This window comes from Myodes glareolus, chromosome 1, assembly GCF_982192425.1.
Source record: "Myodes glareolus chromosome 1, mMyoGla1.1, whole genome shotgun sequence".
Classification (NCBI taxonomy): Eukaryota; Metazoa; Chordata; class Mammalia; order Rodentia; family Cricetidae; genus Myodes; species Myodes glareolus.
Genome location: NC_142026.1, coordinates 9,200,314 through 9,213,488, shown reverse-complemented (window position 1 = coordinate 9,213,488; position 13,175 = coordinate 9,200,314). Strand labels below are relative to the sequence as shown.

The following is a 13,175-nucleotide window of genomic DNA, read 5'->3' as shown; positions in this document are numbered from 1 at the left end:
TTGGGAGACTACATTTGATTTCTGTTGTGTTACGTAATAAATAACCCGACTAAAAGCAACCTAGAAGAGGAAAAGATTATTTATCTGTTATTGATGGAGAGTGAAGAAAGGAACTAGAAGTAGCTAGCCACATCACCTCCACAGGCAAGTCAAAGACAATAAACACAACCTTGCTTGCTTGCTTCCTCCTGTTTTACACAGTTCAGAATGCCCTAGCTGGAGAATGGTACTGCTCACCATAGGCTGGGCCTTCTTACATCATTGAACCATCAAAATAATTCCCCCACAGACATGCCCATAAGCCAACTAGATCCAGACAATTCCCCATCCTGACCATCAATATGTTCTCATTGGTTAAGCGGACATATTTCTACTTTCTCCAGATAATAGCATCTCAATTCAGAGTCTCTCCATTTTTGGACACCTGCTATACCTGTGGTTTCCTCGTATGTCAATGTGTTATTTTCAAAGTGTTTTTGTCATATTACAGAGGCTCTACCACCCTAATTACACCCCTTTGGTGGTTCTCTTTGTGTGCTATGTACGCACACAACCAGAAACTTGGTCCCTGGAGAACACTTCTTAGAAATCATGTAAAAAGTTCAGAAGGAAGACTCAAAGGATCCTGAGAAAACAAGCAGATGCATTCACAGGCAGAATCTGTTTCTCCATCTTCTGGGTGCTTTTATCTATTCTGCTGAGGTCTCACTCCTATGATAGCATTGAGAAATTGTATTAAATGGTCACCGAGCAGATTTCACTGAACAACTAGCATTTAAACAAAATTATATACTTCACACATGATTTTGTTCAAGCCCATTTGCAGCCTTGCATTTTGCTTTATCTCCTGCTGTTTCTCTATGACTTTAAATAGTGCTTCATCTATGGTGGGCTCCCAAGAAATATTCCTTCAAAGAATAAGTGTCAATACGAGAATCTGCACTAAATCAAATGTATTTTGTTTTCACTCATTATATTGAGTATAAAATTAATAATATGTTTGTCAGAATATCAAGATTAATTATTTAGGTAAAATATTAGAGTGAATTGTAAATTAAAAGCATGAATATGTCTTAAAAATGAATAAGTAACTTATACGATTGCTGATTTGTAAATTAATTCATCGAATAAACATCTGTATTCTAAATACAGATACTGTGTTAGCTTCCACTGATGCAACTATAATTTCTAACTTCTTATCATTCACAAACTAGTAAGAGAAATACTTAGAAAAAGATTACAGTAAGCAAGTTAATTACAGCAATAAATGTGTTCCTACAGTATTACTGAGATAGAGATGAGCAAGTATAAATTCTGAGTAAAATCCTAAAGAATGACCAGGTGTTTTCTAGTCAGAGGGGTAGACAATGTAACCCTAACCCTAACATTCCTGGCAGCAGGACCTTCAAAGGGAAAAGCCTTGAAAAATCATGGCTAAACATCTAGAGCTCATAGAGAGAGGTGTACACACTGCAGAGGGTCCAAGACACCAGACCGAGGACTTTGACACACAGCACGAACACAAACCAGCAAATCATTGTTAGTATGTTCAATATAGTCAGATCTGCACTATATCAGCCACTTTAGTGTTGACTACAGATTTTATGACACAAACCAGAAAACCAAATCCAGCTAGAAAGTAAGAGGCTCAAGTAAGAGATGCTAAAGGCTTAGGTCAGGTTAAGGCGATCGATAGGCATGGAGAAGTAATGAGAGTCTTTGCGGTCCAGCCCCAGGGCTCTCTCAGGGTTCAGAGGAAGCAGCAGCCAGCGAAGGATTCAGGAAATCTGAGGGCAAATGAATCTTCCTTCCGTGCTTTTCCGATTCAATTTCTTTATAGCTTTGCTTCTATTCTAATTCTCCTGTCCTACGTTTAGCTTCTTCTAGCTTCTTCCCAGGCTGCTTCTTCTCTTGCCTAACAACTCTCTCCCCCCACAGGAGCCTTGAAGCAATAAAGAAATCACAAGTTATATCATTGGTCAGAAGCACATTCCTAGAGCAAGCATTAAGGAACTGAGCCATTTACCATGGCAACTCAAGGGTCCAAGGTTACAGGACAAAGACCGTGACCAGAGGGCAGGGATTATGTGAGAAATCTGAGAAATATTTGCAAGGTAAAGTGATTCCTGGGATATATCAGGAGTGAGGGAGAAAGCAAAAGTAATTTTAAAAGTTAATGATGTGAAATACAGACCACATGATCACACTAGAGAAAACAAACTGCCCATGGTTTCTCTGCTTGGATCACTAACTTGAAATTAGTCTTGAGGCAAGAAGGAGTCTGACTTAAAGAGGCAGAAATAGGAGAGTGCAGCTTATAGGCACAGATGCCTCATGTCACTGGGAGGGGATCTTAAAGGAAAGCTATAGCAGCAGAGCTAAGGATGCAAGGAAAACAGCAAACAGCAACTGGTGCCATCTGGGCAATAGAACCTTGTCAGTTTCAAATATGGTTGAAGTATAACCAAGTGCAGACTGCAAAACAAGAATAAGTCCAATATTAGTTATTTACGGCCTGACTGGTAACTGCTCCAGCACAAAAGCTGGGGAAGACTTAGAAGGAAATCTGATGGACTGTGATTTTTGCTCAGCTAGTAACTGCTTGGATACTCAGGTTTGAGCTTTAGCTTCATGTCTGGAAAGATGGAAACAAAGATACAAACATGCCTGTGGGTGGATGGAAACATTTCAAGTCATGCACGCGAAAGTTGTCAGTTGTGGACTAGAAGCGAGCACAGAGTCTGGAGGCTGAATGGGAGTGGAGAGTACGGAAGCCTGGTCTCATGCTTTGACTAAACTTTGGTGTCCCTGTCATCTTACATGAGAGAGCACATGTCTGTGCAAGTGCTGAGAGGGGCCTTGACGCCATGTGGGCCGTCCACTAGGTCAGGGGACCATGGTTTTGTAGAAGAAGCCTGGGGATGGTTATGTGTGTTCTCCAGCAACTTGTAGCTCTCTCAGACAGGAAGCGAAGAGATGGCCTTTGGTGTTGATTGGGGTTGGAGTTTGAAGAGTAAAGAATAGAAATAGTACTGGTAAGGGGAAGAAAGACCAGAGGAAGAAAACAGATTTCAACACAGTCCTATAGCTAGTAGGCAAATGAAAAGTCTAGGGTACTGTTCTCAGTCAAGTTCAACTCTCTACCACCCATAGAACTGGGGACATTTGGTGACCTCTGGAGATAATTGTGGCTGTCAAACTTAGGGAGGAGAGAGTGTGACCAACACTTAGCAGGTAGATGACCAAGATAGCACTAAATATTCTACAGGCCATGGTATAGTGTCCAACAAAGGGATCATTAGGTCCCAAATGCCAAAGGAATACTAATCAATAAATCTTACATCCCATGAGACTTAGAAAAAAACCTACATCATCCTCAAACAGAGAAAGCCTTGCAGGCATATTACTGGGCTCAATAATTATATTTTTATAGTATCTTGCATAAACAACAATGAAAAATGATAGGACAGTAATTATTCTAGTCAGATAGCTAATAACAGCTATTTACAATGTTTCTGTCACTCAAAGTGTCCTTATATACTGACTCCTTGGTAAGTGCTCCATTGCCAGGCTGCTGCTAAGCTTTGGAGGGCTACCAGGGAGCATTTCAACCCTGCCATATCTACTGAAGAGAACTTAGCACTTCTCTTCCAGTAGTATAGAATACTATTAGCAATAAAATACTGACATGCAAACAAAACGCCTTTTTAATGTCTTTCTGTGTTTTAGGTTAAATACTACAAATTGTTTAATCCTCAGAATGCTCTCAAATTTGTTCTTATGTCCAACTTATAGTTGATAAAATCTTAGGCTTAAAAATGAATTACTTAATATCATACAGCAGCCATTTCCAGGCACTGAACTCAAAATGTAATGTTGTTGGTTTTCAAGAGCTGAACTCTCAGCCATGTCTTCCAAATAACATCATTATAGTTATTCTGGGATCACCTATTTTTCCAATTCAGATGTTATTTGCTGACATGTGGACATCTCCACAGGCTGTTTTAAGGGAACCATTTCCCTTGTCTTCTTCATATTTAAGGACTATGTATCATGTAGGATGGCTGTCTCGGGATCTGATAACATCTTGAGTTTTCTCAGTGAGTCCGTAAAAGAACATTTAGTGAGAGCCATGCACACATCAGCTGGGACACAGGAAAACAGCATCCCTCCCTTTAGAACCTCTGTTCAAGTGAGAGTAATGAGCTCTAAAGATGTTCTCCAACAGCTATGATCATTCCTGGTAGTGACAGTTGCTAAGGAAAACACAGGGTGAAAAACCAGTGGTGAAAAGCAGTGGAGGAACTTTCCTCTGTGGTGACATGTGACAATGCCTTAATCAACAAGAAATCCATGGCTACGTGAGAATGTGAAGGGAGAGGGCAGGAGTAAATGCTTCAAAGACCTGAACCTAAGAATGGGTTTGCGGAGTTTGCAGATGAGCCTACAGTAATGATGAAGGTTAGTGGACATGAAAGGAAATGAGGCTGAAGAGGTGAGCAGGGGCCCGGACATACAGAGCCCAGAAGCAAATGAATTGTCTCAGTTGAAGAGCTGCTTTCCCTTCAGTGACTCTTATAATAAAAGACTTTCAGTAGTTGAAAGTTAAAAAAAAATTACTGTGCTTCATAATGCTTTTTTTTTTAAAAAAACTGAAGTTGATACTAGTCCCCTCCTTCATAGTAATTGTTAATGGTTCTAGCCACCTTCATCTATTCATTGCTGTCTGGCATATCTACTCATTAGGGTTATAATACTGAAGAACAGCTAAGCACATGAATAGCTTCTTATCTCTCATCTTGGTACTAAAATGGAATATGATGTGCAAGGCCTCACATATATTTAACAGTGTTGGAGGTATCCACGACTTTACAAATAAGAAATGAGACAAAATGATATAACTAGATTCATATACCTAGGAAGTTATCATGCTCACTATAACATGCAGAGCAAACAGCAAGAGCGCTTTCATCGAATGACTCCTATAACTCCCACAGATGAACCCTTAGATGACCAGTAGAAGCTAACAGCTAACAAAGCAAGAAAAGAATTTAAGCTGTAGATCATATCTGAATGTATCTAGCACATTTAATTTGGGGAGCATTGCATGTGAGCACACTGAAGATTTTTTGAGTACATAAAGGATATATGGAAGTTTGCATTTTTTAAGTAAAATTCAGTGTTTAAGGTAGAACTAAAAGTTCTCAAGCTGTTGCAAGATCACGCAAAGACACGGGCAGACAAATACTGAAGCATTCTTTGAAGGCCACTCTCAGGCCTGTGTATCCCACCCCACACCTAACATTAGCTTCCTACTTACCTTTATCCTGTGCACAAGAGGAGCAAACAGAAACACAAAGAGCTCCACCGTAGCCATGGAATTCTGGAATATCTTTCTTCTGCTGCTCTCCTCCTCATCGTTGGAGCTACTTCGGCGAGGCTGCCCCGGAGAACCCTGATTTTCAATCTGGTGGATGAAAGCACTGCTGCCGCCACCCCAGCTGGAACCTCGCTCTGTACCCCCAAACTGATCACTGTTGCAGTCCTGTGGGGCCTCTAGAAGCATCCAGTGCAGGGTATGGAGGAGTTTTGTCTCAGCAACACCCAGCTTATCCTGGTGGCCTGCATGAGACAACCACACAGCCAGGTGAGGGCAAATTCTGCAGCCAGAACAGTGGATGAGACCCTTTGTTCTGGAAGAGCATCTCATCTTCTCTCTGTAACTCCATTTCCCAGGAGACATTAGCAACTCTCCAAACTTCAAGCAAATACTGATTTATAAGGCTCATTGCCACTTGGGGCTCTTACTGACTAGGATTTCTGTAGAACAGCGTGCTACCGTATTTTATCAGTCAGATTTCTAGTCAGATTTCCCAAACAAGCCTCCCTTATCATGAAGAAAAGTTAGACAGTAAAGACAAAAAATCACCAAAAAAAAAAAAAAAACCCATTCTATTTTAGACCTGGTCTGGAAAGGTCCCTGTAACATCAAAGTAGAGACAAACAAAGAGAGAGAATGAGATGAAGGTTGGGTATTCTAACATAGGAAAAATGGTTAGGACATATTACTAGAAGAGAAAAGCAATTTGCAAGATAATTATTATCTGTCTGTCCTGTCTGTCTGTCTGCCTGCCTGCCTGCTTTAGGACAGTGGTTCTCAACCTGTGGGTTGCAACCCTCTTGGCAAACCCATCTCCAAAAATATTTACAATTCATGACAGTATCAAAATTAGAGTTATGAAGTATCAGTGAAAATAATTTTATAGTTGCAGGTCACCACAACATGTGGCAAAGGGTCGAATTAGGAAGGTTGAGAACCACTGCTCTCGGAGACTATGCCAAGCTCATGAATACAGTAGCATTAGGCATTGAGAGGATAAATGGTCAACCACAGGCTGGGTCAGAATCTTTAACCCACCTGATGCTATGATGCTATTGTAATGTTTAAGTGGAGAGGGTGAGAGTACATTCATATAGACAAAGCTTAAGAAACAATGGCAATGATGATGGTATTGATAGGAAAGAAACTCGACGATAATTACATAAGATAATGTGCGCAAAATGCCTGGGACAGGAGGAACTACTTAACACGTGTTCTTGTATACATGGCACATAAAGGACAACGTAATTCAGCAATACTATAGCACCCACCTAGCTTGTTCCTGTTTGAGAGCAGGGTCGCAGTGCAGTGAAGAACATGAGGGAGGGCGGCCTGCACCAGCTCCCATCTGGAAATGCTCTGGATGGCTTCCGAGAGGGCCGGGGAGAGGCCATGCAGTTTGTTTTCTACCAACACTCGTTCAAACGACTGCAGAGTTCAAATTTTAGGGAGCATACAAAATAAAGAATTGGAGACTATTAAAAATTAATGCTAAAATACTATATCACCTAAAAGATAATCACAGAGCTCAACTTGTTTTTTTGGTGGGGGAGAGGAGACACACCTATTCTTGCCAAGAGTATACTGACCTACAGTCATTCAGCCATAGGTCATCGTTAACTGCTAACTTTCAGGCTTTGGACCTGAAATTTATGCTATATGGTCTGAAGTGATTTGGGTTTTTGCTGTTTTGTTTTGTTCTTGATTATATTTTGGTTTTCATTTGGTTTTGTTGTTGCTGAGTAGTCAAAGTGGCTGCCACAACTCTAGACCAAAATGAGATGAGTTTTATAAAAGTATCTTAAGGAACGGAATTTATGTCAGTGTCCTCAACAGGTGTTAACTGAAGTACAAGATTATTTCAAAAAATTTGACTTGGGGGCCAATGACTCATTTAATCTTCAAAGCAATGATGCAACAAATGTTGCCTTATGTTTTACTAAATTATTAACTTTTCTGCCATTGCCACATAGGTGTTTAAAGAGAAAAGAAAACTACAGAAAGACAAGTTTGATCCTTTGTTTTTGTTTGTGTGTTGTTGTTGTTGTTAAGGGCAGAGAATGTCTGCACAAGGTACCAACCAGCTTTTAGAACAAAGCTAATGCAGATTTAACTTGTATGAACATGATTCATGCTTAAGTGCTCTAAATGGTCTATGCATCTGTGCAATATGTAACATAAGCCCTGCATATTCTAGCTGTATTGTTGCAATTATTAAGATATTTTGGCAAAGTGATTTCTATTACAGGGATTATCTAATGAGAACTATTTCCTTTCCAACTCGAAAGAAAAAAAAAGAAAAAAGAAACTCATTTTGGAAATGAAAAGTACATAGATATGTCAAAGAACATAAATTACTTACTTTCATAATCTCAATGAACTGAGTATTTATTGTTATTCCTTCTTAAACGTTGCTTATGTAACTTTAAAAACTTTTGAAACTCTGAAGCTGTGTCCCACATTGGCATCTATTTACCTCATTCCCCCCTTGCTTACTTATCCATGCATGAAACCTAACTACTTGATATTTTGTGAGGACCTTAGACACCTCAGACACATGCTTACGAAGAGCAGAGAATAGCCATGGTTATCGGAAGCTAAAGTGTCAGCATGGTAGAAAGGAAGGGCGTGAAGACTTAAAGCGTCAAGTTGTTGTAATGATTCAGATACAAGAAATCCCACTAATACTGACAAAGAAGGAAAGTTTGAAAGTATCTTCGTGATAATCCTATAAAGCCAATGCCTCCAAGTGTGTGTGCCTGTGTGTTTGTGTGTGTGCATGTGCATGCACATGTGTCTTTAACTCTCCACTTGGCGTGCACCATAAATTGTGGATCTTACACTTCAGAAGTCCTTTCTAGAGCATCATCCACACAGCTGTTTACAAATACATTTGGCAGCATGGAAGTATACAGCTTCCCACTTTCCCACTATACTATACATGATCTAAATCCATCTGTGGAGCTCTTAAGACCCATTTCACTTTTGCTTCATGAGTTTGTGCCTTATTTTCTCAGTTTGCAAAACAGGTCTTCTACGACTATGGGATGCCTTGAGAACCGCAGGTCAAATTCACTTCATTCTGTATAAATATTAATAGCAGGATTTTCAGGATGATTTTAGACTGTTTGCTTCCAGACCGGCACAATGTGTGCAACACATAAAAGTACAGAGTTGCTTAAGTTATTTAAGTACTCCACAGTCGTTCATTGTATGAATAAGCAGCCCACAGTGGTCTCTGTTTTGTTGATTACTGAGTTGACTTTTCAGTCTTCCCTGAAAGACTCCCCTGGGCCTAGTTCTACTCTCTCTGCCTTCTCTTCTACCGCCCCCTCAATCCCACCCACTCCTCTAGTTTATTTCCACTTGATGCTGAGGTCCTTTGTCGTTCTGCTCTCCTCTCAAGATGGCACTCCTTCCTTCATCCCTTGTATCTGCCCAAGCATCACATTAGTAATTAAGCTGTATACCGTGCCCACCAACTGCCTATGAATAAAATACCTACCACAGCTTCTTCTAATATGCATTGCTACTTTTCTCCACGATGTACATCACCATCTATCTGATTATGTATTTTATGTATATATTCAGCTGTGGGTCTTTCTGCCTCATGTTAGGATGTAAACGCTGTGTTTTGTTTATCTTTTTACCCTATCCCAAGAGCAGAACTGTGCCTGGTTCAGGGAAAATGCTCACTAATATTTGTCAATTGAATTAACTAGTGGAGTTAATATGATTTCGTCTTTGCTTGGGTTAAATCATCACACAGACTATGGAAATAATCATTAAATGGTGAGAATCACATACCACACAAGAGGCTTCATATTGCTTCCCCAGCTTAGGCCTCAAAAATGCACTGAAAAATTAGTAAAGGTTTTTGTTATAAACATGAGCAAAACTATTTTTAAGCATCTTTATATTATATTTTTAATAAATAGGGCATGGTGCTACGAAACTCAAATTTCCTGTTTCCTCATAGCTTATTAATGAGCAGCCGTTGGACAGCTGACGACATTTGCTTTTACACATTAATTACATACATGAAAAAGACGTGGCTCTTTGCCATTTCCCATACCACTCTTATTTTGAATCGGACTGTATATCGTCAATGGTCAGAAGAGGTGACTTCCCCTTGCGTGTTTTTATCTTAAAAACTGAAAAATGAGCACAGATGTGGGTCATGATTCCCAGCATCTATTTTCATGTGTACTCAGTCACTAAAATAACAAGAAAGCCCTTTACTGTTCATGGCATGGGTCTCAGGCCCGGCCAGGTGAGATAAATCTATCAAAAATCACTCTGCTCAGGGGCTTTAATCATGAAGACGACATTGGCTGAATCCAAGTAAATATGGTTAACAAGTGGGCACAGTAGGTATGTCAAACACGCTAGAAAACAACAGGTCACCAGGCAGGGATTACAGCAAGAGACAGAGGGGGGAACCAGTCCCAATTACCTTCCTAGTTCCCCGCCCCCTCTGCCCAGGTTCTCTACCCTCCCACCCCCTCGGTAATGAATATATATTTATTCGAAAACTATCAATCTTCTTGTTGTCAAACTTCAGTGAGATTTTTTTTTTTTTTAATGCGTGCTTTTAAGTGGGTGCTGAGGGCTCGCTTTCTACCCCGGAGACGTTACTAGCTGCAGGCTGCGGCGCGGCCTCGGTGGCACGGTGGTTGCGGTGGAGACGACCCGGCGACCCCCCGAGCGCCCCCAGCCCGGCGCCCCTCACCTGGTTTGCCGCCACAGGAAGGTCTGGATGGGCAGCGGGATGCCGCGGCCGCCGTCCTGCTCCTGGCCCTCGGAGCTCTTCCTCTTCACCATGATGGTGGCTCCCGGGAGTCCTACCGCAGAACCCAGCGCGGGCTCCTCGCCGGCCGCCGCCGCCGCCTCCTCCTCGTCGCGCTGCTCCCCCCAGCTCTCATCCCCTCCTTCCCCGAGGCAGAGACGGCTCTCCTCGCCGCCGGCCCCCGGCGCTCGCCCCTTCCCCCAGCCCTCCCCGCGCGCGGAACATGGCTGATGGAGGAGGGGAGGGCCGGAGGAGCGGCGCGGCGCGGAGGGGGGCGCTCGGAGCAGCCGGCCGGCCCGCCGCCCCCTCGCCCTGCTTTCAGCACCTCCCACTGTGGACAGCGGCCCGCGCCGGGCGGCCCAGCCGCGGAGCAGAGCCGGGGGCCGGGGCTGCAGCTGCGGGGTGGCCGCGGGAGTCCACGCTCCGCATGGCACGGGCACGCCGGTCCCCCGCGCGGCCTCTTCGGCACCCAGGGTTCTGCTTGCTCCTCTCGGAGGGCACCCCAAGAGTGTCTCCTGTCCTGCTTCCCAACCTCTGCGTCCGAAGGACTGTCGACCTCTGGGGAGGAGGAGCTTTGGAGAGCCGCAGAGCAGTCACTAACTCTGGCATCATTCGCACCTCTTGCAAAGAGGTCAGCAGTCCATCTCGGGTTTAGCAGGAAGGATGCAGGGGGGAATGGCTAGAAAATGAAATCAGGGCAGAAGGCAGGCTTGACGAGTGAGAGGAAGCTGAGAAGTCTTTCTATGTGAGAATTGGTTTTATAACGCGAAGAAGTCAGCCTGGCTTGATTTACCAACGCAGGGGTGGAACGAACTAACCAGTGTGGGTTTCATCTAGTTACAAGTTGAGAGGCAACGTTTGAATCACGTGGAGAAGCATGGCTTATTACATGCCATTCAATGCAACTTGGTGGTCTTTTTCACTCCGATGATAGCTGCCATTTTCCTTCCATGTTGCCTGTGATCCTTTAACAAGTATTATCTAACACTGAGACAAGTGGGGGTGAGGTGAGGTGGGGTGGGACAAGCTGCCTACAAAACCAATGTTATCAATTTATCTACCTGCCAGTGATGAAAACAAATCAAAACAAAAGCAATTAAACAGCATGAAATGACAAGTCAGATCTTGGGTCTTTATCTTAAGAGATAGGACATGACATTCTTTAATAACAACATGCATGGTACATAGATCTTTAAGACTCGGAAATAGAAACCCTGCCTCAAAAAAACAAAACAAGACAAAACAAAAGACCCAGAAATAAGCTTCTCATTTTCTTTCTTGAAGATATATTTTAATAAGTACCTCAAAATAAATATTTTACTTTCGATAGTGTCCTGCTAGGGAGCCCAGCCTGCTCCCAAACTCTCAGCTGTCTCCCTGCCTCATTCTTCTAAGTGCTGGGATTATAGAAATGAACACTCAGGAAAATATAGATCTCAAAACAGGCTAAGAGAGAGGCTAGATAAAATACATTCATTGAACATTTACTAAGTATATTTATATACCAGAAGCTATCTCATGCTGACTCCTGTTCACAAAGGCTCCCCGTGTTGAAGGGAAGACAGCCACAGGCAAAGAAGAGTTTTATAGCAAACATGACCGCGTGTCCAGTCATGAACAGAAGGACAAGGAAGAAAGTGCAGACAGGTATCTGCTGTTGAAAAGGAATCTTCTGACAGTGAAGTAAAAATGTCCCTTGTGTGTGGTCAATGTGAATGGAGTTAGAAGGAGAACTAGAAAAGCATTTTATGAGAGTCTGAACCTACGTCTTGACCCTGAAGCTACAAGATAGACCCAGAAGGACCTGAAGACCAAGTGGACACAAGGAGAGAAAACATCAGTGACAGAGACTTAAGCCTTTAACTAGACGATTTGGCTCTAACCCACGATTCGGTAGGTGGTGCTGGAGAATTGTCTGTATTCTGTCAATCATATTTTAAATAAATGCTGATTGGCCAGGCAGGAAGTATAGTTGGGAAAACCAGACAGGAAGTAGAGGTGGGGCAAAGAGAATGGGAGTATTCTGGGAAGCAGGAAGCTCCCTCCACCATTCCTTCCCAGATCACCGAAGAAGCAACATGTGAGCTGCCACGCCGAGAAAAGTACTGAGCTGTGCGGCTAACATAGATAATAATAATGGGTTAATATAAGTTACAAGGGTTAACAAGAAGCCTGAGCTAATGGGCCAATCAGCTTATAACCTAATGTAGACTCCGTGTGATTTTCTTTGGAACTTGCCGGTTGTGGGGTACTGAGCGAGATAAAAACCGCAACAAGCTGGCCCTCATGTTACCGGTAGGCAAACATCCCACAAAAGTGGAAAACTGCACCACGGTCTCCAGTGATGTAAAGATGTTTACAATCTCTTTTCTATGCTCTCATCAGGAAATGCCAACTAAATCTTAAGGCTTTGAACATGTTTGCCTGTGTGTGGGGGAGTACATTACTGAGTTATTCTTAATTCTTCATTGGAAATTTCAATGATTGCCGACAGGAGAAAGCTAGACATGTACATATGGACTTCAGAGGAGGTGACATGGTAGAAAGACCAATTTTGTGGTTTGTTTTATATAGAAAGTTACTGAAACCATGACAGAAGATCTGGGTTAATATGTAGGAAATGAAAGAGGGATTGACTTTAATACATGGTCAGAAAGAATGCTGCCAAAAAAGACAACACATAGACTAAAATAATTTCCATTAGCAAAATTCAAAAGTAGCCCTAAGATTGTCAGGTTTTGCTGCCCATACATACTTGCTTCTAGAAATTTAATGAAATTCTACTTTGAGCACTGCTATAAAGAGATTTATGTAAACCTCCTGGATTTCAAAGTACTAATAGGCTTTATATCTTAGAGAAGGTCACGCTAGAAAACAAAAATGAACAGACGCTGCCAAGTTCCCTTTTACTCTTTTGTCCTTTACCCACAGTTTTTTTTCTAATATTAGCATTGTACATTATCATGATATAATCTTTATTATTTATTAACTAATACTTGTGCATTA

General features: G+C 42.1%; 1 protein-coding gene across 9 annotated transcripts in view; it reads right to left on the bottom strand.

Moving 5' to 3' along the window:
- Window positions 1-10,322, bottom strand: part of Unc80 (unc-80 subunit of NALCN channel complex) — a 175,658-nt gene extending 165,336 nt beyond the window's left edge. For 5 of the 9 annotated variants that reach the window (XM_048459172.3, XM_085698834.2, XM_048459173.3 and 2 more), the window contains exons 1-4: window positions 10,113-10,321; window positions 9,188-9,236; window positions 6,652-6,808; window positions 5,321-5,622 (exon numbers count right to left, since the gene is read on the bottom strand). In XM_048459172.3, coding sequence (XP_048315129.3) covers window positions 5,321-5,622; window positions 6,652-6,808; window positions 9,188-9,236; window positions 10,113-10,204 — 600 coding nt within the window. In that variant the 5' untranslated portion in view covers window positions 10,205-10,321. Of the gene's footprint in view, window positions 1-5,320; window positions 5,623-6,651; window positions 6,809-9,187; window positions 9,237-10,112 lie in introns of all 9 variants that reach the window. The other 4 variants (XM_085698838.2, XM_048459178.3, XM_048459176.3 and 1 more) reach the window with 3 other exon arrangements.
- Between the last annotated feature and the right edge of the window lie 2,853 nt (window positions 10,323-13,175).